Source organism: Danio rerio, chromosome 21 (genome assembly GCF_052040795.2).
Source record: "Danio rerio strain M-AB ecotype USA chromosome 21, GRCz13ab, whole genome shotgun sequence".
Lineage (NCBI taxonomy): Eukaryota > Metazoa > Chordata > Actinopteri > Cypriniformes > Danionidae > Danio > Danio rerio.
Genome location: NC_141041.1, coordinates 30577285 through 30604703, shown reverse-complemented (window position 1 = coordinate 30604703; position 27419 = coordinate 30577285). Strand labels below are relative to the sequence as shown.

The window sequence follows — 27419 nt, the reverse complement described above, 5'->3', positions numbered from 1 at the left end:
ACTGTCCGCTGGGTATTCGAAGAAGAGTCAGTAGTAGCAGCTGCCCAGCACGGAGGCAGATTATTTCTGGCACGAAACACGGATAAGAAAGCATTTCTTCGGATCTTTCAGCCGTTCAAAGTGTTATCTTAACGCCTCTCTGTATGGTGTTATTTATAAAACTACTAAAATAACACCTGGGAGTCGTATATATCTTACATTTAAAGTAGCGTGAAGCCTTCTGAAAAGATGGCGACAGCAGACGACTCGCGCTACTATAATGGTAAGTTTGAGCCGTTAACAAAAGCTCTCGCGTCCATTTCAATGCCTTCACATTTGTATAGTTGGATTAAGATTATACACAGTCATACTGCGTCCCAGAACCTGTTTTCTCCTTCTCTGTATTCTCCAGCTGTGTAGCGTTAGGATTTACATAAGTTCATCTAGCCAGCTAGCTTATTTGTAAGTCGCCGTTGTGTTTTTGTTGTATGAGCTGATTTTGACCAACGCTAAACGCATTGTCTTAATTCATTTAGCCGCATTTTGCCGTATTTATTGGAATTACATAGAAATTATTGAGCGGGATGAACTGGCCACATGGCGGTAATGCGTGTTGAGCTCGTGTTGAACTTATGTGGTATCGTATTGACTAACCTGAAGCAATGATGTCGAGACCCTAATGCTAACAAAAGAACCCAAAGGAGCCTTTTGGCAGGTTAACTCTGTGTACTCTGACTATTTGCCATAAAACACTCAGAAAAATAGTTTGTGTATTTAATTAGACACCATTGAATATGTTTACAAAGTTATACAAATTTATCAACGATTATTTGTTGTATTGTGAGAGGCAATTAAAGGCATAGTTCACCCCAAAATGAAAAGCCTGTCATCATTTACTCGCCCTCCTCTAGTTTTAAACCTCTTTCAGTTTCTTTCTTGTTGAGTTCAAGGTTAGATATTAAAAATACTTGTATTATAGTGTATTTGTTCCTCTATGAAAGCCAACTTTTTTCCAACTTTTCCCATAATATCTTGTTTTATGCTCAAGAGTGGAGAGAAATTCATAAATGTTTATAACCATTTGAGTGTGTAAATGAGAAAATGTTTACGTGAACTACCTCTTAACATATATTAGTTGCACATAATATAAGAGCTATAAACGCATAATACTAACTGTACTTGCTTAAAATCATGTAAACACAAGCTTCTATGATATCTCAGTAATAAAATGTCCTTTGTATATTTATATTAAATAATTGAGAGCTATTAAGCTATAAGTTTTAAATTTTAATAATATGTGCATGATTACAATTTCTAAAGAAAAAGCATAAACACATTAAAACTGCCACTATAATATATCTAAAAATATAATGAATAAAATAAAGGTATAAAATTTTTTCCAAAGTGGGATAATCTGTTTTACTATTGTAAATAGTGTATAGTCAGGATAAGCAAACATTCTGTTCATTTTAGTGCATTTTCTGCTGAGCTTTTAACAGGCTTAATTTTTGAAAATAAAATATATTTTTTTAACAGACTAGCTAGCCAGACTGGATTTATTACTTTGCTATTTAATTCTGGAAGTGTGTGTTTGGTTTTAAGGTGAGAAAACATAAGCAGAACAATGTTTTTCACTTGTCCACTTGTGCTCCAATCAATCAAAACACATACTAAATGGTAGATCACCACAAAATGAAAATGCCTCATCATTTACTCTTCCACCATATGGTTTTAAACATCTTGAGTTTCTTTCTTCAGTTGAACACAAAAGATGTTTTGAAGAATGCTGTTTGCAAGGATTCATAATCTTCAATAGTAGGAGCAAAAATTACCATGGAAGTCATTGGGTTTTGTCAACTCTAAATGGTTTAGGTGTAAACACGTTTTTTTTTTTTTTGTTTGTTTTTGTTTGTTACAGCAAAAAAAGTCTACATTGTAGACCATTTTCAAATGCTGATTCTAGCACTTGTTATATAGTTAGCACTAGGCATGAGCCGGTATAAGTTTTGGACGATATGATATCCTTGGATAAATATACCACAGTTTGAGTTTGACTACAGCTCCAAAATGTTTTTTTTTATGTCCGAGTAAACAAACAATTTTTTTCCCCCATTGAATAAAATTTCTTTTATTTTAGGAAATATTTATAATATTTTGAAACCGTAAACATGTCAAGCTAAATAATTAAAATAAATCATTGATTTCTGCTGTCTACATTCATTGATTTCAAAAACACGTTTTTATTGACAACACATTAAAAAAAGGTGAGAAAAAAAATACATAGACTTTATAACAGAAAACTTTGTTTTGAAACCTCGACTTTTCCAAATCGCTGTAAACCTTGAAACCAGTTATCTTCCCATGGCTAATTGGCACATTTGTTCAAGGATTATGACACATCAGTTGTGTTTGTTAATGACACGTTCACACCTCTGACTCTTTCATCCTTCAGAGCATGATGACCGTGTTGGTGGACCAAAGCATCGCAACCGTAAAGGCAGAGGCCCTTTCAGAGCCCCCTTGTACAGTGATCAGATGTCTCGTCCGAGGCATCGAGGAGGTCACAGCGGGGGAGGAGGAGGAGGAGGTGGCGGCCCTGGCCCCCGGTCAAGACTTCATGATGATGATGGAGACGTGACCATGTCTGACATCCCTCAAGACAGCTCGCAGCGCAGATAGTAAGCACTTGTGGATGCGGAATTATACTTTTATTTGTGCGATGATCAAGTTAACGTTTCTTGCTTTCTTGTAGTAATCCATATGGCAGACAACAAAACCGTCGTGATGACCGCAATCGCAAAGGTGGAAGAGGAGGTGGTGGAAATGACGATAGAGGTGGCAACCGATTTGGAGGCAGAGGAGGAGGAGGAGGGGGCGGCGGTGGAGGACCATCTGATGGAAGAAGCAAGAACTGGTTTAAAATGACGGTTAGTGCATTACACATTAATAACACATGAGATATGCTTTTACAATCATGCCAATGCTTTGAAGTACTTCTAGTTAAATTAAAGAATGAAGAAGTGTTAATTTAAACATTTTTAAAGTGCTTTAAACACTTTAAGTTCCTAGAGGACTGCAGCCCTTCACATTTTAGTTAAAACCCTGCTTACTTATCAGTAGGTTCAAGCCTGAAGGACTCAATTAGTTTGATCTAATGTGTTTAATTAGGGTTAAAGTTAAACTGTGCAGAGCTGAGGCACCTGTTTGACACCTGTGTCTTAAAACAACCTACTGTATAAAGTTGCAAATAAATCAACGTGACTATACTTGCAGAGGTCTGTCAAATATCAACATGGCTACTATCAGATGTTTGCTTATTCATTAACGTATTTATCTAAACACCACACTAAGTAATGTGAGCTACATTGGATTGTTCACTAACAATATGCTGCTCGTGGTATTGAAAATGTCTTTTTACCAATGAATGGTGATCAAAAAAAAGAATTTAAGTTTAGTGGGGTCTTTGGTTTTACTTAAAACTTGATAATCATCTTATTTGCATATTATATTGTTACACATTATTCTGTGTATTTGTTTTTGTCATTGGCTCACTCTTGTTGTTTGTGTGTTGTGTGTAGTTATTGTTAAACAAAGTGTGATATAAATAAACTGTCATTATCGTTGTCATATATTGTGCTTATGTTTGACCACAGATTCCTTATGGGAAGAAATACGATAAAGACTGGCTTCTTTCTTCACTTCAGAGTGTCTGTCCCATACCATTCCATGCCGTTCAAGTAAGTCAAGAATTTTCTCTAAAACGTTTTAATAATCAGATGACTTGCTAAATGTAATTTTTTTTTACTTCTCTTGAAAATAGTATCATCTGGATGGGAACAGGGCCCAGTTTTATGTTGAAGACTCTACAACCGCTAACGCTATATTTAAAGTTTCACGTAGAATAACGGACAAAGATGGATATAAGGTAAAATATACTTTCGTTACACTAAATGCATCATAAATAACTAGAAGATGACAGAAATCCCATTATCATTCAATTGAAGTGCATCTACAGTAAGATAAAGAAATATTTGTTATTTTAAAGATCTGTATAAGAATTTTAGTTCAGTCCATGTACTTAAGAGTTTAACTTGATGCCAATCTTTGATGGACAGGTGGCTGTTATTATGAACAGCTGCCCCCCACCCACTTTAATTCACTCTGATCTGAAGCCTGCAGATCTTGAGCATTTGAAGGTGAGTGATTGTTAAAACATCTTATTAATTTTCATTTAGATGATTTATGGATTATTTATTATTTCCTGTAACTATAATTTGTTGTTTGCAGCAATGCATGGCCAAACGATTTGATGGATCACAGCAGGCTCTTGACCTGAACAACATCAGGGTCGATCCAGGTTTGCATTTTTTTCATTCTTTCTCCACTTAAATGTGTTTATTGGGTTTGACTTGTTTTTGTTCCTCATCAGTTTTCTTCTTTTCCAACAGATTTGGTTTCACAAAATATTGAGGTTACCTTGAACCGGAAAAACTCCATGTGTGCGGTCATTAAGATTATTGAGGAAAACATTCCTGAGGTACAAGATGTCTCTCAAAAAGTTCAAGAATGTACAACTTTTGTTTTTTGCTTTTTAAGTTTTGGGTCAGTTTGACTTTGAATTGATACTTAAAATTAGTTATGAAATGTATGATGTTACAAGCATAGCTTTGTTACAAAACTTGTAACAAATCCTTTTCATTAAATATGGTTTCTACAAAAGTGTTAAGAAGTGCAACCATTTTCAACACCTAGAAGAAATCGTTCTGCTCATGATATTAGGGTAAAGAATTATTTCTGAAGCATCACAAAACAAGACATTTTGCAATAACAGGGAGAGATGATATTTAAATTGTAGATTATTAAATGTTCGAAAAACAAAAAGGTTATTTTTTATTATAATGTCTGATTTAATAAACAAACAAACATGGCTTTAAGCTTTTACAAAGGCATTGAAAAAAACAATCATACTGAACGTAAATATGTGTGTATAACTCATAATGTTTTTCTTTTACCCCATTCATAGCTGGTTTGTCTAAACCTAAGTAACAACCGGTTATTCAGGCTGGATGACCTGGTGGATATTATCCACAAAGTTCCCAACCTAAAAATTCTCAATCTGTCACACAATGAGGTATGAATGTGCTCTCTGATGCCTGTAGATTTATCTTGCTACCTGTAATTCTTTCAGTCATGTGTCATTGTGTCATGTTTTAGCTGAAGACAGAAAGAGAACTTGATAAGCTAAAGGGTTTGAAGCTGGTGGATCTCTCACTGGAGGGAAATCCTTTGTGTCACCATTTCAAGATTCATGCTGACTACATCAGGTTAGTCTTACGTGCCATTTATTGTCTGGTGAAGATTAAGCCAGAAAAATACTATACACAAGTACATCGATGCCAACACTTACGAACATGTGCTCTTACATTACTTAACAGAAACAAGCCTCGATACTTTAATACTTTAAACTGTAGAGGCTGATCTGAAAGAGAAACATTTAAAATTTGCTAAGATTGCAACACATACTTATGAATTGCAGTTTAAACTGTTCGAGAACACAATCTTGCACAGTTAGTGCGTCTGCGTTCAAGTACTTGCGTAGAGTGTGTTTCAGGTCTGAAATAGAACAGTTGTGTGTTTGTGCACTCGTGCAGATGAATGAATGAATGCATGCCTATACATACACCACCTGTAAGAACAACAGATAACAAATAAAGGCCTTGGTGTACTTCAGACAAAGGTCTTTTTCATTCTTGGTTTAAAGTATACCAGAGCCGTAATGCTGGAAGGGGGTGGTTGTGTTTTGTAAAATACACCCAAAAAGCATGTCAGTCACTAACTCTATTATAGACAACAGACGAATGTGTTGTGTATGGAACATTTTAACATTCATCAGTTGAATATTGCATTTTATTATTTTTTTTTCTTTTCTTTCTGGATGAACCACTGCCCACCAAGGCAGAGATAAAGAAAATGTCCTTTTTTATCATTGCAGTTGTTTTTGTAATCATTGCATGTTATAAAACGGAAATCATAATTCATAAGTCCCACCCCTTTGTACTTCTGGTCATTCAGCCCTGTCTGTAACGTGCAGGTGTTTTAATCCTGCAAATAATTCTTCACTACTTCAACCATCAGGCATATGATAATAATATTCATATGTTCACGTTCCAGTGGCAACCCAGTAAGAATAAATTTTTCCTAATTTTTTTTTTTTATAGACTTCACACTTGCTTTGCTTCATTCTTGCTTCATTTCGATCCTATTCTCTGCCCTCACACTGTTGGCCCTGTAGCTTTTTGCACAGACGAAATGTAATCGCCTAAAATTTAAGTATATAATACAGTTACATTACCTCATAGTTCAGTAGTCAATTCAAAAAGTTCAGCAGCTTCAACATGTGACCTCCCAGAATGCCTATGGATAAGTTTCTTAAAGGACAGAACGTACTGCTGGAAATGATGCTCTGTAAAGTACATTTGTCCTCCACCTTTCCAAAACGCCGGCACCCTCCTCCCTCCCACCCGCCCTGCACATGTGACACCTGAAGCACTGCTAGTGCTGCGTGGCCAGTGAGAGGCTGGTTAGTCAAAGACGGGTAAGATCCCAACTTTGAGCATGGGACAACCTAAGGCAGGCACAGCCGCAAAACTGGCCACAGCCAACGATTCGAAGATAAAGAAGACTGGAGTGAAGAAGACGAGATGTTCCAGAGGAGATGCTGCGGGTGGAGAAGGAGAGGGGAAGGTTTTTAAGAGTGACCTTGAGCCGAGCTCTGCTCCATAATGCGAGCTTTGTTGCATGGTGAATAATGAGAGGCAGTTCTCTCGCTGTTTGTGAATTCAAACTGAGGTGGAGGATAGTTGGTCAGATTGACCTTTTTCACGATCTTCGTCCTAGAGCATGTTGAAGGAAAAAATAAAGCATCAGATCTACAATCCTGCAAAGGCAAAACGCTGAGAGGAAAATACTGGAGAGGATCACAGGAACAGCTTTGAAATATTTCAATGTAAAAATAGATTACTAATTAGATTACATGGGAAATTGTACCGTAAGCTGTTTGGGCTCAAATAAAGCTTTGATTAATTGCTTGAATAAATACCCTGCTGTTCTTAATTTTAATGGTGGGGTCCAAATTAAGTAGACCAAATAGCCCATACAGCTTTTATAGTGTATTTTACTGTTTGTATTATTATGATCTGTTCAAAAGCTCAGGGTTCAACAATTGTGACGTTCTGGTTTTATATTCATTAACTTTTGTTAATTTATTTAATCTTTTAAACCCTCTCTTTTGGTGTTGTTTCATACTGTATGGCTGTGCGTTTGCTGTCTTATTACTGGATAATGCTTAATTTAGTACACTAGTGCCCAAACACACTTTTTGTGTGTGTTTGTATGGCTGAATTTCATCAGTTTTACTTTTAAATGAGAAATTCATTTATTGATCTTTTAACAATTAAAATAAATTCCCTCCCTTAAACTAGCAACTATGAGCACCATTTTTCTTTTGTAACTGCCATCTTGAATAGATTTCTTGAACATAGTTTTGTCATTAGTCATTCAAAACATCATTTGCAACATTTTAAGAAAATGTTTGCAACCTAAAAAAAAATTGTCAGTGCCTGATGCTGTTTGATAAAAATAAATGAGTTTTGCTGATAAGTAACACCAGCATGACCAGATTATAGCATTCGTTTATCAAACAACATACTCTTTTTGCTAAATGTGTGCCAAAAAAAAAAGCGAAGCAAAATAAACAAAACGAATACAGACAGAGCGACTGACTGACTGATGGTGTGAATGTTCACCAAACTCTACCCCTCACAACACCCCACTGCCCCCATCCTTTGCCAGCCTGCGTGTGTCTGTTCGACCTGTAGGGGCACCAGTGGTGAGTATTGTGATTGGGTAAGTACCATGTGCCGGGGGCGGGAGGGAGCTGAAACAAGGCTGTGATTGGCTCATTGGTGCTCTGACTCAAACGCTTGTGTTTTTGTCATTTTTATTAGTACAAGACATACTTGATGGGTTATTGAGGAAATCTTGAGCTATTTGTTCAACTTGAAAGGAATGGTTTTTGTTTGTTGGTTAAAGACACTACTGTTGAAATGTTTGAGGTTAGTAGTTTAAAAAATTATGTAAATGTTATAGTAAAGATTAAAATTAATAATTTCTATTTTGAATAAATGCCTCTTGTTGCTTTCTGATCATCAAGACTTTCAGTAAAAATATCAAATGTTTTTTGTTAATGATAAAACTTTCTTGAGTAGCAAATTGGCATGTTATTTATTAAGTATTGTGTGACACTAGCTACGTTTCCATCCAAAAATGCAAATTAAACTTATGTGCATAAGAAGCGTTTTCATCCAAGTGGTCAAAGAGAACAAAATTCAGCCACTTCCTGATTAACTGATGCCAAATATCAACATTAAAAACTAAATTTGCTGCAGGATAAGCTGTGTGAATCTTTTCTTTATATAATAAATGGCCTCAGAAGACAATGTAACACGCAATAAATGTGTGGTGTTTGTTGGCGTCAGACGTGGAGCACAGATGTTCTTGCCAATTATTGAGGTAATTAATAATTTAATAACACTAAAACTGTTGTTTTAGAATGACAAAAAGAACAGTTCAGGTGTTTTACAATGTTCTCAGCCTGCTGGTTTGTCCATTCACAAACATTTTTATAATCACATTTTCTTATAACAAAATCACATTACACTTTATTTTTATTTTTAATTAATACTTTAATTTGTTCAGTAAAGGTGTTTCCATCGTAGTTTATGCGCATCTTGTCAAATAAAAAGTTTATCCTACTCTGTTATACTTGTATGTTTTTTTTAATGCACATTTTCAAAATGTATGCACAGCTTGGCGTTTCTATCAACTGATTTTTGTGTATATATTTTTTATGCACATATCCAAAATCCACATAAAAATAGGTGAACGGAAACGTAGCTACTGAAGCTTTGCCATCATTTTGCCAAAGAATATGAATTTTAAAATAGATTAAAATTAAAATGTTTTGAAGTATTTCAGTTATTGCTATTGTTTTGGTAGAAATTAATGCAGCCAAATCACACCAGCCTCATCTTTTGAATGGTAGTGTACATTAACGTCTGTGTGAAAGTTCACAGTATCACAATATCTCAAGCCTGATGGATAATTATCTGTAAGTAAATGTTTTCTCTGATTACTGAACACTTAAGATGCCCCGGCTCAAGTTTTTGGGTGTTCATGTGGGATATTTCAATGACGCATATGTGTCTCGTACTAACTCACTTTTGTTCTGTCTTTGTGATTGTTGGACAGTGCCATTCGGGAACGATTCCCCAAGCTGCTCAAACTGGTAGGAAGTCCCCTGTGTTTAACTATTGGTGTCGCTTTGTTGTGTGCCAACTTAAACATGCAATCATGTTCATCCTAACTGTACTTTATGCTCATTTCTTGGTTTTTAACAGGATGGACATGACCTTCCACCTCCTATTGGTTTTGACTTGGATGATGGTCCATCCACTCTTCCACCTTCCAAGGTTTGTACTAGTTTTGATACATTCTTCATTTTTGAGCAAGCCACAGTTGACTTCCATACTTAATCTCTGTCTTTTATTGTGAACACAGGCAAGCTACTTCTGCTCTGAGGAAATCAAGAACATCATCCTTTGTTTCCTGCAACAGTATGTATATGTGGGTCTTTATAAATTAGTTTTTGTCAAAGTAAAACGTTCAAACATCTGTCTCATTGTTTAGGTTTTACAACATATATGACTCGGGAAACAGACAGCCACTGCTGGACGCCTATCATGACGGAGCCACTTTCTCCCTTAGCATTCCCTTCGTTTCCCTGAACCCCTCAAAGTATGTTATCATTTTTTCAATCATCACTTTTTTTTTTTTTTCTAATAAACCATATAATCTGGTGTGCCATCATTTGGCATGTTTTTGAGTGTTTTTCTCAATCTGTGTCTGCAGAAGTACTTTAGGGGAGTATCAGAAAGACAGTCGCAATATCAAGCGCATGAAAGACCCTAGTAAGTAAATACTAAATACATCTTTACACTACATCTTTCATTTCTGTTTTGTAGGTTCTATGGCTTCACTATAATATATTTAATTAACATGGTCTAAAATAACACCAATTGCTTTAAAAATATGATATCTATATATTATTATTACTTTCATTTTTGTAACTGGCCATTAAGCTGTGTGTGTGTTGTTTAATTTTAGAATGGGGAAGTTAGGATACACAATCTAAATTGTCACATTGTAAATGTGAACTGGGTTGATGGACATGTATGACCGTTATGCACAGAGTTTTAAGACGCCTTGTAAAGTGGAACTAACTTCAACTTTTACACACATCGCCATTCATCAGTGTCATGCCTAGTTCAGACTGCAAGATTCTAGCCCTGATTTTGACTCGCCGACAGGTTTTGAAAAATCGCAGACAAATGCCTGAAATCACTGGCCAATTTGTGCTCATTCACCTGAGTACCAATCCCACAGTGTGAACTATCAAAGATGTGATCTGAGAGAATTGCAGATGAGTGGCTGATGCCAGATAAATATTTGGAGCTGATGCTGATTCAAAATCATTCTGTGTGAAATGTTCTGATTAAAAATAACATCTGCAATTAACTACAGCCAATGAGAGAGGCAGCATCCAATAGTATGTGTATCTGCAGGTCAGCGGGATGTTGGGAGAAGTTAAAAGGGCTTATTTTTAAGAAATAAAGGAAAATCTTTAGAAATTTTGCAGGAGCACCCGTATGTTTGACTTGTCATGTGAGCAATATCACAACTGGGTCGAATAAGTTAAATTGCTAATTACCGTTAAAAGCTAGTTGAGCAAAATAAGTACATTTTCTACCCTATTAAAGGCCTTTTTCTCATTATGTAGTTAATAACAAAATATTACTACGTGACCTGGCGTTGTTTCCATGTAACTTCTCGCAGCTGTTTGGTTGTGAGATGTAGTTTGCGGACTGAGACAAAGTTGTTGGCAATTCTCCCTATTTTAAAGTCGTGCGGTGTGAAGCTGACGCTGATATATCTTGCAGTGTAAAAAAAGCAGTGGCGGAATGCTACCCCCGATAGTCATGCAGTTTGAAAACTTCAGTGACACGACTACTTTGAGAATTGTGCAGTCTGAACTCGGCATTAGCTGCAATGCAGGGGACCAATCAGAAAAAAAACTTGAAGGGACAGTACAGGTGCTTATTGAGGCTGTGTCTGGATCCCCTTGTGCACTATGCTATATATATATATATATATATATATAAAATTATTATTATTTTTTTCCCAAGGCATTTTTAGATGTGTACTTATTTAGTTTTGTACATGCCCACTCAAATTAAGTGTTTGGCAGGTGTTCATGTTAGACCGTGAATAAAAATACTCACCCCCTATTTTTTTTTACCACAATTTGCCCAATTTTGTTGAAACAAATTTTGTCTACAATATTTTAACAAATGTTACCACGTTTAGTATCTGTTTTTTTTAAACTCTATTGACCATTTTTATTTCAGCAACACGGTACCGTTTGATCAAACACACACGATTGAATGTGGTGGCTTTCCTGAATGAACTTCCCAAAACACAGCATGACATCGCCTCATTTGTCGTTGATGTCAACACCTACACGGTGAGTGCAGCTTTCCACGTTGGTAGTATGTTTCGTATTTCATATTAAGGTATGTAGTTTTTATTTCCGCCTTTTATTGTTCTCAGGCTACACTGTTGGCATTCACAGTCTGTGGAGTTTTCAAAGAAAGTAAGTTCCTTAATTTTAAATCCTTCAGAGTTTTTGGCTGTGTGATCCACAACCTCATTTTTTTGCTCTTCTCCCTTTAAAGTGGATGGAAAGTCCAGAGAGACCTACAGAGCCTTTTCCCGGGTGTTCATCGCTGTTCCTGCAGGAAGCACTGGGTAAGTCTGAAAGTCTCATTTGTTTGATTTTTAAACACATGGCTTTAGTTTGATTATCAGTGTAACTTTAACCTGTTTTCAACCTTTCAGTCTGTGTATTGTGAATGACGAACTGTTCGTTCGAAACGCTACAACGGAGGAGATTCGCCGCGCATTCGTCGCTCCAGCACCCACGCCATCCAGCAGTCCTGTGCCCACTCTGTCTGCCCACCAACAAGAAATGCTTGCTGCCTTCTCACTGAAATCCGGAATGAACCTCGAGTGGTCTCAAAAGTAAGGGCTCAGCTAATTACTGGATTGTTGTAGAGTCATATAAAGTTGGACTGAATGTTTCTTTTTATTCTTTTAATCAGGTGCCTACAAGATAATGATTGGGATTTTGAAAGAGCCGCTCAGATCTTCACAGGCCTCAAGGTAAGCCAGTATCACTTGCTTATGATTCGCACAAAGATAAATAATTGAATATCCTGTGTTTATAGTACTTTGTCTTTTACAGGCACAAGGAAAGATCCCAGATGTTGCGTTTGTGAAATGAGTTCATGTTGAAGCTTTTCCAGAAACCATGAGGTGCTTTTCAGATTCTGTCCTCCTCGAATATTTTTTTTTCTTTTTTGTATAATTCTTGTTTTTCTGATGGAAAACGTTCTCCACAAAGGAAATAATTCGTTTACAGAGCAAAAATATGAGACAAATAAGGAAAAATAAAAGTCGAGCGAAGACAAATAGTGACTCAGGAAGACACTAAGACAATGTTTTTCCTCCTTTTGTGAATAATTTCCCCCCTCACCAACTCTGCGGTTCGATGTTTCCTTAAGTTTTAAATTGTCGTGTCCAATAGGGGACAGTTGTGGCAAATAAAGTACACGTTCATTGATTGTGTTTTGTAAAATAAATATTAATTATGATCTTACGTTGTTCAAGACTGAAAGTATTTTACTGTCTATCTACAGTTGAAAAGGAAAATATAACACTTCAGTTCAGTTGAATGTGTCCGTTTGTAAAATACTGTGAATATGCTGTCATAAATCGTACCTCCGTTCTTTTACTCTGTGCCCCTTTTATTGTTATTACTGCAAGAAATCATCAGATTGGATGCAGTCATGAAGAAATATTTATTGCTGCTTGGGTAAATACTATAGGTTACAATACGTAACAGTCAGAATGAAAAGATTTGTGCGGTTTACAGCCAAACTTGTGCTTTGTTCCCACATTAAAATAGGAAGGAATGAATTACTGCTCTTAGTAAACATGTTTTCACATGGGTTTTTCCACAACATAAGCAATAGTGTTGTCAGTGTTACATATCTGTATTTTTTTTATTACGATTGGGCAGTCTGGTTTATGACTAGAGGGTGACTGATGAATTGGTTGTAAGCTGGATGTAGCTCTTTAGACCTCAGCCAGAAAGTTTGATGCCAGGCTGCAGGTCAGGCCAGTCCCATCAGGCTCCACGCTGAGCTTAGTCACCACTCCATTTTCAATCAGCATGGCATACCTGCACACAAGCAACCAATCAGGATTGAGAAAAAGAACTGAGAATGTCACATCCCCATGAAAATGAGACTGAATTTCACACTTGTATGCTGTTAGTTTGTTGTCCATCTCGCTTATAACAGGAGTGATTGTGGACATTTTGAAAGCTCAATACGAGGCTTCTTGTTTCTAGTGTTAATTGTGCAAAATTATTCTGTTTTATGTATCTACATGCTCTTACCTGTTCAACTGCTCATTAATACAAAATGGCCTATGGGGTACTACTACAGTGATCAAAATATGAAATTGCTTGCGACTTTTATAAAGTGTTTGCTCTCATAAACTGGAATCCTCATCTCAAGAAATGATTGAAACTATCTCAAATTTAATTTCCTGAATATTTGTGGAGTAGTCCGAGGTTTAAAGTCAATCTGACCTAACTACTGCAGTTCATAAGGATCATAACGCTTCAAATATCTTTGCTAAATTCCAAATACATCTGTATAAGCTCAATCTGTGGTCAAACTAAAAATAATGGAGACAAGCCCCTTATTTTTACTTTGACCATACTAAAGCGTGATTGCTTTATTGCATACTTAGAACTCTACAATCTTTGATCTGATTGACCAGAAATTTGGCATGTAGTGTCTTTTGTCTAATGTACTGCTAATATCCAAGACGGCCATGACATATCCAAAAAACATGGCTGCTACTACTTATGAATTAAGCACCTATTAGTAGGCCTACATGGAATCTGCACCCACATTTTTCATTATTTATTCACTTATTCAAATGTGTGTAAATATAGATTTACTCTGTTTTTATATGAATTTTATTTTTAATTAATATGCAAATGTTTAGCTGATTTATGTACAGCACAACTTGTAATTTTCCAATGCCTTTTAGTGGATATATTATATGAGAGCTACTGTGATTTTTGTTTTGCCAAATATGGGGTTCATATGGGATTGTAAACCTTATTAACTAGTCAGCTCTTAACTATTTTGAGTACAATAATTTCATGATGTCTATAACAATTAAAACCTCTTAAACTCTGCTAATTGGTGCTTGAATATATTTCTTCTAGTCATATTCCCACAGCATCTCACACATCGACAGACAGTGGCTTTCTCTTGGGTCATGAAATAAAGTTGACTCAAGGGAGGGAGATGTTTTGTTCTGGGAGGCGGTCACCTCACCTTTGAGACCTCAAATTCCCAAGCACCGGGATCAGTTGAGCATTGTTTAGGACAAGATCCACAGCCTGTGAAGAAAAACATTATACATGTGGTCACATATATACATCTAATCTTGTAATATTTCAAGCTTCGTGCTGATTTTTATCTATAAAATGTTTAGAAATGACTTCTCATGAATGAAGGTGTTTCGAGAGCAAATCTGACCTTAGTGAAGGCTCCTGTGGGATCAGCCAACATCCGCACCTACAATACATCAAGCATTTAATGACTCACTAGATGAATTCATTCAGACACAAGTTAGACTGTGTTTTAGTCAAAATCAGCAATGATAAATAAGGGTGGAGAGCTTCCCCACCTTGCCGTCTGCTCCGTTCTGTTTTCCCCAGGCGGACATAACAAACACATCATTAACAGAAATGCATGCAACCTCATCCACACCTTTGGCCCTTAATTCCCCAGCCATCTGTATGAAGCCTGGGAGATGAGTCTGAGAAAAACACAACACACAATTCATCTTTATTAATCTTCTTTCACACATTTGTTATTTGTTCTGGGATCATTTGAGTGTTGTGTTTCAGGCCTGGAATCATGTATCTGTGTAACCTGGTGCACTGTGTGAAGTCCTTAAAGAGCTGCTATTTTGGCTTATGAAGGGTTATATTTCGCATTTTGAAGTCCCAAGCAACAGGATGATATGTATGCAAGGTTAAACACATATTCAATGTCTTATTTATTTATTTTGCCTCCTTTTCTCAACTACTCTCATATGAATCATCCCAGCGACTCTTTTTACCCAAGCCCCTCCTTTACGTGAAGCTAACTTGCAGTGATTGGATGTATGACCCAGTCTTTTATGATTGGTGTACTGAGCAATGCTACGCTTTCTTATATTCTAGTGTTAAAGATCGCAATTAACATCATATATGTAGCTTTAGGTTAGTTGAGATTCAAAAGTATGCATTAAAGCTGTGTTTCTCAACCATTTTCCTGAAGGACCACCAGCTCTGCACATTTTCCATGTCTCCTTAACCAAACACACCTGATTCATATCATCAGCTCATTAGCAGAGGCTGATAGACCTGTACTGGGTGTAACAGATAAAGGAGACACCCACAACATGCAGGGTTGGTGCTCCTACAGGAACATGGCTGAGAGACAGAAATATTATTGTTTTACATCAAATTGGGAAATTATAATTGGCTGACCTGTTAAAAGTGACCCTGCAGTTTAAAATTAAAAGCATTATTTTAATGAAATTCCACAGAACTTAATGTCAACTTTCACTAATTATATCCTAAAACTAAACTGTTTAATCCTCATAATGCATCCAGGTTTGTTTTGATACAATATTTGTACTAACTAAATGCTTTTAACAATTATTTTTAAGAGATATAGTCTTAAAAAAAAATCATAGTGTGTGTGTGTTCAGGTATTTTTTTTATTAGGATATGCATAGAGAGCTTTTTTGTAAAACTGACTATTAAGTATTGCTGTCCCTAAAAATGATCAAATCCTATTTCCCCATATCTGACATAGGAACGTATTCATGAGTCATTTTAATGTGGTTTTTATATCATTAATTAATATGAAGGTTTCATAAATGTGTATCATCTTGAGTGAAAAAAGAAGAAAATCTGTTTATTCCAAAGGCATTATTACTGGTTCATGTAATACACTCACTGGCCACTTTATTAGGTACACCTGTCCAACTGCTTTTTAACCCGAATTTCTAATCAGCCAATCAGATGGCAGCAACTCAGTGCATTTAGACATGTTCAAGACAATCTGCTGCAGTTAAAACCGAGCATCAGAATGGGGAAGAAAGGTGATTTAAGTGACTTTGAACGTTGCATGGATTTTGCTGCTAGAGGTTAGAGGAGAATGGTCAGACTGGTTCCAGCAGATAAAAAGGCAACAGAAAGTCTAATAACCACTTGTTACAACCGAGGTATGCAGAAGAGCATCTCTGAATGCACAACACGAGCCTTGGGCTACAGCAGCAGAAAACCACACCGGGTGCCACTCCTGTCAGCTAAAAATAGGAAACTGAGGCAACATTCGCACAGGCTCACCAAAATTGGACAATAGAAGATTGGAAAAACGTGGGCTGGCCTGAAGAGTCTCAATTTCTGCTGCAACATTCGGATGGAAGTGTCAGAATTTGGCATCAACAACTTAAAAGTATGGATCCATACTGCCTTGTAATAACGGTTCAGGCTGGTGGTGGTGTAATGGTTTGGGGGATATTTTCTTAGCACACTTTGGGTACATTAGTACACAATGTCAACGCCACAGCCTACCTGAGGATTGTTGATGACCATGTCCATCCCTTTATGACCACAGTGTACCCATCTTCTGATGGCTACTACCAGCAGGATAACGCACAATGTCATAAAGCGGGAATCATCTCAGACTGGTTTCTTGAACACGACAATGAGTTTGCTGTACTCAAATGGCCTCCACTGTCACCAGATCTCAATCCAATAGAGCACCTTTGGGATGTGGTAGAACTAGAGATTTGCATCATGGATGTGCAGCCGACAGATCTGCAGCAACTGCGTCATGCTATCAAGTCAATTTGGACCAAAATTTCTGAGGAATATTTCCAGTTTCTTGTTAAATCTATGCCATCAAGGATTAAGGCAGTACTGAAGGCAAAAGTAGGTCCAATCTAGTACTAGAAAGGTGTACCTAATAAAGTGGCCGGTGAGTGTGTAATATAATATAATACAAATAAAAATTATCACCAGTATTGAAAAAAAACTAATGTTATAATATAAACAGCGATTCTGAACGGGAAACAAGATTGTGAATGTTTGAGGTTTTTTTTGTAATAACTTTCACTTCCTCTTGAAGGGAACTTCTCAAATGATGTTTACTAGCATGAGGGCGGGATCAGCTAGCCACCCACATGAGATCCGCCAATAGCAAACCACAATGCTTCAACTATGCATTCCAGATGCACCAAAACCCAGCCCTTGCCCTCGTTTAAGAAGTTTTACAGCTCTGTTGTGTCTGAATGTTGGTACCTTAGAGCAGCCAGGAGTGAAGGCTCCAGGGACGCCGAACAGCACTCCTCTTTTACAGCTGAAGAGTTCAGCCATTGAGAGGCTGTTTCCTGGGTCTTCCTCCTGCACCTCCACAGCTGGGAGACGCTGACCAACCTTAACAAGATAAGAAGAAACAATAACACATAAAACTGATCAGACAGATTCATTTCCTAATCCATTATTCAGTGGTGATTAAATTCATCGCCTTAGAAACACAAACAACAAACAAGTTCTCTGATGACAGACGCAGTTCCCGTAAACCCAAGCCAATTTCAAAATCAAAAGTGACTTCATAATACAAATATAAGGTGTTCTTATGTTTATGTGACAAATAGGCAGAACTTTTTTTTATAAACCACCATTTTGAAGAAATATATATATATTCATGTAGTTTGAAGTCTGGTGTTTGAGAAAATATAATTTTATTCATTCTTTTACAGTTTTTCTTAATTTTTACTGAACTCTACATTAAATATTTCCTAAGATGTGACAGCAAAAATGATGAGACACAACTCACAGTCTTTACAGTCACATGAGCCTCATTGGTGTCCTTCAAATAATTACAGTTTTTAGCGGAATTGATGATTTTAAAACTACAACTCAGGCTCATTCTGAAAACTTACCGATATGTACATTTCTAGAGAGCGCCATATATGTCCCAGAAAGTACGTTTTTTGCAGTTTTTATTTTCGCAAACCCACCAGAGGCTGCTGTGTACGCTTTTTGAGATCTCAAAATTCTCTTGAGAGTGCCATTCACACCTGCTGTTCTCTCGTAAATCCAGAGCCTGCTGTCGCCTGACTGACTGACAGACCGATCAACTGACCCACCCTCCTCCTTCCCTAAACTCAACCAATAGTGTTTTCAAAATAACAGATTGACCTGCCCAACCACTTCTCTATACCCAACTGACAATTTTAAAAAGCAATTCAGAAAAAGAAAAGCCCTCGCCTGATTTTTACCACATTTTCTTATTTTACCACATTCTTACCCTGTTATTAACTTGTTTATTTATTCTTTGGCTTATGTTTTGCATAATCACTTTCTGGAACCATTTTTCACTGGACTCAAACCCTGTCATTGTGGTCAACTCCTCTTTGTCTCATATCCGCCGATGTACATGGTGAGCTACTGGACAAACTGGTAACAGCGGGAAAGCCGTCCGAACGGAGGTAAGCGCGAAAAGGTACGACATCATACCGCTCCATATCAATCGTTTTAAAGATGAAATGCAGCCAGACATACTTCTTGCTAAACAATTCGCGATCTCCAGAGATGTATATAGGGCTACGTTTTCAGAATGAGCCTACGTTGTAAAATTAACATATAGTGTCACACAAGAGGACAGGATTTTCAGTAACAAAATGCATCATGTTCCAATTATTTAGAACTTTATGGATAAAAAATTAATCCTGTGAAATTAGGTATTTATTAAAGATTTTTATAATTAATATCATTTTACAATATAATTTTCTTTTTAATTAATAAGAGTTGTGATTCATTTCACTATGCTATTAGATTTTCCTCAAAAATGTGAAAAAAATTTAAATGGCAGAAAATTGAGTTTTTTTTTATTAAATTGTTTAGATTTTTTTTTATTTAAAACACAATACAGTGTTTTAATCATTACAGACTTTCAGAGGCTTTTTCTACAGTGTATTTGTTGTTGAACTGGATAATCAAGGAGCAGCACTTTGTCTAGGAACCATGAAAACTTGTTGATGACTCATATTAAACAAGGGCTCTTTCAAATCATGTGCACTTACACTTACAGGAACTAATCTCCCAAAAATAATTGATGTTTTTGGTCAAAACATTTATAATTATTTTTAGATACTGACTTGCGTTTTATAAATCACCAAGGACCACAGTTTCAGGAAAAAAAATCACTGAAAAATAAAAATCACATCTTGGATTACACTTTTGAGTGAATTATTCCTATACTTATTGAGTGAAGTATTACTGATTTCAGTTTTTATGTTTGTTCATCCATAAATCCCATTGCATTTACTATGGTTTAAAAAAATCAAACTAACATAAATATTGTTGGCACACTTAAAACCACTTGTAATTCTTGTAAAGGGTGGGCAAAACCTAAACTTAACTAAATTAACCATATGTTTACAACAAATAAAAAACTAAACCATAGTATTTAGTATACCCTGGTATGAATAAGTAGCAACTATATTTGGCAATGCACAATATATGCTCTATATAAATACACAAACAACGCCACATTCGAATTGTTCATCAGTTGAATCCGTTAGCTACTAAACTGGTTAGTTGCATCGTTATTACTAGTGTAGTTGCATCAGGCCCACAAATGTTTACAAATTGAGCTAAAGGCTGACTTTTACTGCGCGCTTAAACAAATCTGAATAAGGATCAGGAAAAGAAATTGGACAAAAAACTTTTAAAAACGCCGTCCCATTCAGCTCACGTTACAGCACACTTGTGCTTATGAAATGCGTGAAATAAAAACACTCATGGCCGCCACGCTTTCCCGGAAGCATCTAATGCGTTTATTTTAGGTACAGTGCGGCCAAAATAGCGCCAAGGTCATGCGCAAACGTCGCTTACGGTCCTGTCTGTGAGTATCCCGGGTATGAGTTCTTACCTTGATCGGCATGCTTGTTATCGGTGTGCAGTGCAGTTGTCTAAAAGTGCAATGGGCGGCACGGACGCCTTTCTGGAGCAGTGGAGTGGAAATCATCGGTTTATATATCAGCGGCAGGAGCGGCAAAGAGGAGCAGCGACTGCGGGAACTCAACACTCATCCTGCCCCCACGCCTTTGCCTCCCCGCCCTGAGTGTTTCATCAGAGCACATGCGACTGATCCTTCTTATTAACTTTATTACAGCAATGAAGATAATTTACTGTTATTATTTGAGCACTTAAAAAGAGCAATTAACTGTCTGTCCAGTTGACATGGTTTTTTTCCTTGCCCAGATGATAGAAATGATTATGATGGGCCAGGATCAACATTAGTGAATTTTCACTGTATTTAAATGATGATGGTCCAGGATGAACATTAGTGAATTTTCACTGTATTTAAATGTTTATGATGGTCCAGGATGAACATTAGTGAATTTACAATGTATTTAAATGTTTGATGGTCCAGGATCAACATTAATGAATTTGTATGTTATTGTTTTTTTTAATAATATTTTGAGTTTACTTCAATTGACAGTTCAGTAGAAATTATGGAGAGGAAAACGTGTGTGGCAGAGAGACAGGAAGGTTTACCAAAGCAACTGGAGGTGGGATTTAATCTCAAGTAGCTGTAAATGCCAGTGTTCCTATTGTCAACGCACTAACCACTACACCACTGGCACTGACTTTTTCCATTGTATTTAAGTGATAGTGATGGTCTAGGATTAAATTTAGCAAATTTACACTGTATTTATATGATGATGGTCCAGGATCAACATTAGTGAATTTACACTGTAGTTAAATGATGACAGTCCAGGATCAACATTAGTGAATTTACACTGTATTTAAATGTTTAGGATGGTCCAGGATCAACATTAGTGATTTTGCACTGTATTTAAATAATGATGGTCCAGGATCAACATTAGTGGATTTACATTAATTAATTCATTTTCTTGTTGGCTTAGCCACAGTGGAATGAACCGCCAACTTATCCAGCAAGTTTTTTTACGCAGCGGATGCCCTTCCAGTCGCAACCCATCTCTGGGAAACATACACACACACATTCACACACTCATACAATGGACAATTTTAGCTTACCCAATTCACCTGTACCACATGTCTTTGGACTCCAGATAATCATACTCTGATGTACTCAACAAAAGACCAGGTCACAAGAAGGGAAGGTTAGGATATTGAATCCAGTCATGCTGATAGTTCAGAACCGCTGATTTTTGCTGTGTAGTTTGAAATAATGTGCAGCTAGTTGAGAGAGGGAAGAGTCTTATCAACTCCCTCTACTTTTTGAACAAGCAGGCCGACCTTTGACCAGCACCCAAATTTTGACTATAAAGGTGGGAACTTCTTGTAGTAACATTGAAAGCTCAGCCGTGGGACATGAGCGAATCGCCCGGCATTCTCAGATGTAACAGGATGTGACACTGACAACAGAGGTGCAGATCCAAATATAGTGGCAAACAGATGTATACAGGCTAATCATAAACGTAGTAAAAGAAACAGGTGAGAGGTCAGAAGGCAGGCGGCAGACAGAGATAAATCGATTAACAAGGCGAAGATAAAAACACAACAAAAAAAGACAAAGAAAATGCATTGTAATGTCACTTTAACAGATAACAAGACTCAGCCACTAGAGTGAGTGTTTGTGCTGTTTAAATAGTGTGTGTAATCAGTTTTTGATTACGGTGTGTATGCAATCAGTCAGGGTCAGGAACGTGTGTGTGTGAGTGGAGTGCATAGCAACTGTAGTCTATGACAGTGGTTCTCAAAGTGGGGGTCGGGACCCCCCGAGGGGTCGCAGGGCAATGAAGGGGGGTCGCCTGGTGATTTCCAAAAATCTATTAATTTTTTTTAAACCATAAGAATTAAAATATTTTATCCATAACTATACTGAAAATAAAAATAGTCGTTTATAGTTACTATATACTATATAGTTACTATAGTAGCTTATAGTTACTAGTTCTATTGGATTGCGACCCCTGGGGTAATTACATTATATTAAAGGCAGCAATAGCGTCAGATGCATTTTGATTTTATAACATCAGGTTATACTTTCTGGCACATTTTAAGCACGGACACAAATTTAATTGGTGTGTCTGCGTCATTGCATGCAAGGTTTCTGTATTTATAACCACCTCAGAGGATATTGGGGGTCGCGAGTCACTGGCATTGTTATTTTGGGGGTCGCGGGCTGAAAAGTTTGGGAACCCCTGGTCTATGAAATGGCAGATTTGTAGTCCGTTAGCGCTTATTAGTGTTTTCCAGCAGTCTATGGTGTTTAGATCGCTGGTGAACGTGACATCAGACTTATGTGTTTGTCTTCCAAGTGACTGCAACCGGCTCTCCAGTCTTTGGAGAGGAAGATGATGGCACATCTCTGAGGTTGTAAATAATTCTTCTTGCTTGACATTGTATTATTCATTCGTCATCTGTTTTCTATCCACTTGTTTTGTATATTGTGATAGGCCTTTTATGCATTTTTATTATTCATTATTGAATATGGTTTATGAATATGATGGTTATTATTATTATTATTATTTTTTTTTATTGATAACAGCTGTATGTACCAACAATAAACCGTTATATTGCTTGATTGGTATGGTGTACAGACCTTTTATTGGTACCTTCTTTTGTTGATTAGCACCACACTTGTCTCACTTGAGTAAAAATACAAACCGTACTAAAACATTTTTGGATTGCTGAAATATTTCAGATAATAATAATTTGGGTATACTAAAACACCGCACAATACCTTTTGGACCCTCGTCAAAAAAGTGTTTCTGGATGGAAAGCCAATCATCGCTGTGCTTGACACCGGGAGTTTCATCACCCTGGTTTAACCAATAACCACCCAGCTCAACGAAGTAAGTAAAGCCAGCATTCCTATTGCACATTACATATTCCTATTGCACAACGGGTTACCATTACAGCCAGACCAGCCACTTGTTCCGTTGAGGTCAGAATGGTAACCGATCTCCTTGTCTTCCTCAATCTGAGCCTTAACAGCTACAGGCTCCCAGCACCTCACCCTCTCTTCTATTTCACTATTACCAATGGTCTGCTGTACTGTCTTGCCCAGCGGTGGGTGGAGAGAAAGATGTTACTGGTGGTTCTGAAAAGTAAAGTCCCCACCATACAAGAGCTGGCCCAATCCCACTCTGATGGCAGGCCATCTGGGGCCTGACAATATGGTGCAATGGATCTACAAACATTTTTACTGGACGAACTGCCAGGGGTGTCCTTCCTGCCAGATGATCTCTCCACAATGGATTTCCCCCAGTTCACTGATTCCTTTACCCAGTATTGAGGTATCCTTCAACCTTATTGGTCTAGACCTGGTGGGCCTGTTGCCATAGTTTACCCATGGTCATAAACACATTCTGTGGATCCTGAATTATGACACGTTACACTGAGGCAAGAGGCCAAACACCAGCACAACTGCCCATTCACTTTCACTGGTACTGTTGTAAATAAACCAGGGCTTTTGATTTAACCTTTGTCAGATTTGCTTTGTGTTTATCCCTCTTCTCGCCACAATGTAGAGTAAATATATATATATATATATATATATATATATATATATATATATATATATATATATATATATATATATATATATATATATATATATAAACTATTCAGTAACACATTTATGTGGTTGTTTTTGCCGGCTTTTGTCATAACAACATAATTCCTACAACCCTCAGTTGCTTTAAAATGATTATATTAATTTTACCATTATTGTTTGTGGCTCAGAAATGATAACACTAAAAAGTATTAACATATCCAAATCGAGATCATTAGGTATAAATAAGATTGCGTAGGTATTTGATCAATTTTCATTTATTTTATTGATTATTATTTTTATTTCTAATTTCCAAGATAATTTTTGATGGTTTAATAGTAAATGGTTTTAGGAGGATTGAAGATACAGAAACTGTACTATAACCTCCAAAAAAGGGGTCTTTGTTTAAACGCCCCTTATTTAAACTCCTAACTCATAGTTTGTGTTTAATCTTGTGTTATGTTGTTACTTGTTGTTGACTTCTCCAACATCTGTCTTCTTCTTCTTCCTGAAGGCCATGATATGCTGCAGAAATCTGCTTTTGAGGTTGATCTTTCACTGTACTGCAGCTTTGCTTCTTCATAGCAAATTCATTGTTGAGGCCAGAATTCTAAATGGAACTCAAAGGTTCCAGGATGTCATCAAGACTAAAGCTAATTGGCTGTGAGTGTCAAAGGGCTGAAAACCAGCAAACCAATATAAGACAATGAAAAGGAGACTTCAAATAGAAGATTTTTTTTTTTTCCTGGAAAGAGGGTGATGCAATTGAAACAATGTTATGAAACATGCAATTGGGGAAAAACATGATTCAACAAGTTGACGCAAAATATTGAGGCAGAGATTTGACCTGGTTTAAACTAGTTATAGATCAAACATTTCAAAGCAACAAAATTCACTATCAGTCATTATCACTATAAAGTGCTTTTGAGACATAAAAACTTTCAGTAAAAAGTTGAGATTTTATATTTAACCTCATAGTTATATTAATTAGATCTTAGGCTGTAATAAATGAATGTTGGTCAAGCAACTGGCACCTTTTACAAATAATCTGCAAGCAGAAAAACAGTAAACAAACCTCAAATTGTATCAACCCTTCCATAAGGTCAAGGTAATGTGTCCATTTACCAACCCAACTTTTTTGATTATGGAAATAGTCTATTTATAACAATGACATAATGAACAAAGCATTTATTTTTTTCAATAAAATATGCACTCATTGCACATTCTTTTCAAAACAAAACCCAAAATCTAATCTATTATTATTATTATAAATCTAATATTTTGTCAAACTTTCAAACAATATTAACTGGCCCTTAATGGTCAATTAAATGAATCACAAAAGATATTTTGCTGAGGTTATAAATGAATTGTTTATTTTCATAAAAAAAAAACCAAAAAAAAAACCAAGATGACAGGGTGGACATTGGAATGACAGAGTGGACAAATACTTTATTTAGTGAACTAAATAAGCAGAAACATTTAAAAAGCAACAGGTACAACAAGAAATATTAAAGGGTAATTTAAAGGGGAGTAAAAGTTTTTAAGAATTCAACTTCTTCAATTTCAAGTTTTCAGCAATTACTGCAAACCACTGAGCCACCATGCCACCTCTTCTGTTATCAGTTAGGTTTTATCAATATGCAAATCAATGGGAAAATAGACAGTTATTGTCCTTCAAATTAAACTAAATTTGCTAATGAATTTAAATCTTTACATTGTATTGGAGGAGTGAAGGGAATGTTGGAAGCGAATCGAGTTAAAACAACTTAATAATACTGTTGTTTTTTTCAGAACAAGGTAAATAATTAGATTACAGATGTCATTGTAGAAATACTTAGGGCTGTATTTTTATTTCCTACAGTCAATGAGCTCTATTATATGGACTTTGAAAGGATATCCCTTATTTAGACTGAGACAGATATTGTCAAATGGTTTGTATAGTCAACTCATGTATTGCATCTACTGGTGTAGTATGTGTGTTTATAAGTAAGTGTTTCAACATAAAAACTAATTAACAATAAAATATTAAATAAATAAATAAATAAAGTGTCAATAACAATACATATGTCCACCCTGTCAAGGTAGGATTTGTAACAGGGTGGACAATGACAAGGAGGACATTTTTGGCTAAACATAGCATTTATTCAAGACAGGTTGTACCTGCAGCTGGCAAACGTGTTTCCTTGTTTAATCTCTTTGTACACAGTTTAAGCTATATTTAAACATTTTTATTTAAAAAAAAATATTAATTATTATTTTACTATGACAGAGTGGACATGTTAAGCTTGACAACATTCAGTTTCAAACACAATATGAGGAAAAATAGGAAACACAAGTGTAGATACTTACTGTGTGGCACATCAGATGTTTTAACCTCCTCTGAAAAGCAAAATGGGCAGGGGGGTGTCAATGAGTACATCAGAGGGTTTCTTAAGGGGACATTTACCACATCATGACATAGTTGATTAATAATATTATGAAAACAAAATAAAAAATATTAAAATGACTTTATCAAATAACTTGTAAAGACAAGAAGAATATTTAAAAATCCTTTTAATTTGATTCAATTTAGCTACTTTTTAGACTCAATGAAGCTGGTTGATTAGTGTGTGGGACATGGCAAAATCACATCAATGAAAAAATATGGCAAAAATGGACAAACACACATTTCAAAACACATAATTCTATCTTTATGTGTGAAAAGTTCAACCAATTGTATTAAAACATCAGAAATTTATTATTTCGCATTATGTTCATATTAGACGGTTTCAATCTGGTGGAACATTAAAGGCACTTATAGTGATATTGACCCAATTGTCCATCAATCATTTTTTTACAACACTAAGGGGAGTTTTATTTTGGTTGACCTACAAAAGAAACAACCTACTGTATTCCTGAGGCATTATTTTGTTCCAAAATAAATAAATAAATAAATAAAAAATAAAAAAATGTCCAAAACAAACTGAGATCTCAAACAGGATCATATGTGAGTGGAAAAGCTTTCTAAAACAAATTTTTACACACATCTAAAAGATTATAGCAAACATTTTATAGTAACATGCTAAAACATGCTTTTACAGTTTGAAAACCTATTTTCAATGTCTGGGCTCGAAATATTCAAGCCAGTCTAGTTTTTAGAAATAATTTTGCAACTGTAAAGGTAAAAAAAATAAATAAAAAAAGCCAGGAAACTCAGACAGTTGGGCACCTGCCACAGTGTGGGAGAAAACTCCACATTATATAACTTATGATAAATTGTAGGCTATCAATTATAGAACAGAAATGAGTGTACTGCTTGTTTCACACACTTACCACAAGATGCATTATTCATTAACATTATTGCATTAAAATTATTCATGCAGGAAATTATTATAAACGGTTGTTCATAATTATTTTGCTATTATGGGCATAATGACTGGCATAAGAAGTCATGAAACAAATCTTCTGTAACTGGTACAACTGGTTTCTTGATGACTCCGCTCTCAAGCTAAAACTAAACCTAGCGTTACAGCTTTATACAATAAAAGCCCTGACGATGGCGCTGTTTGTCCACTGTTCGGG

The 27419-nt window shown here is 36.2% G+C and overlaps 2 protein-coding genes across 2 annotated transcripts; one reads left to right on the top strand and one right to left on the bottom strand.

Moving 5' to 3' along the window:
- Nucleotides 1-21: 21 nt before the first annotated feature.
- Nucleotides 22-14438, top strand: nxf1b (nuclear RNA export factor 1b). The gene is made up of 21 exons (XM_087301491.1): nucleotides 22-262; nucleotides 2432-2657; nucleotides 2732-2906; nucleotides 3633-3716; nucleotides 3800-3904; nucleotides 4095-4175; nucleotides 4267-4336; nucleotides 4428-4516; nucleotides 5003-5110; nucleotides 5194-5303; nucleotides 9289-9325; nucleotides 9438-9509; nucleotides 9598-9653; nucleotides 9727-9834; nucleotides 9949-10007; nucleotides 11505-11620; nucleotides 11707-11749; nucleotides 11832-11904; nucleotides 11995-12177; nucleotides 12258-12318; nucleotides 12401-14438. The coding sequence occupies exons 1-21, from the start codon at nucleotides 229-231 to the stop codon at nucleotides 12437-12439; spliced, it is 1929 nt and encodes a 642-aa protein (XP_087157617.1). The 5' UTR covers nucleotides 22-228; the 3' UTR covers nucleotides 12440-14438.
- On the bottom strand, nucleotides 12998-20270 carry prdx5 (peroxiredoxin 5). Its single transcript, NM_001024406.1, is given in 6 exon segments — nucleotides 12998-13399; nucleotides 14577-14641; nucleotides 14781-14819; nucleotides 14932-15063; nucleotides 17606-17740; nucleotides 20244-20270. Coding segments are annotated over 6 exon segments (489 nt in total). The 5' UTR covers nucleotides 20256-20270; the 3' UTR covers nucleotides 12998-13293.
- Nucleotides 20271-27419: the final 7149 nt, after the last annotated feature.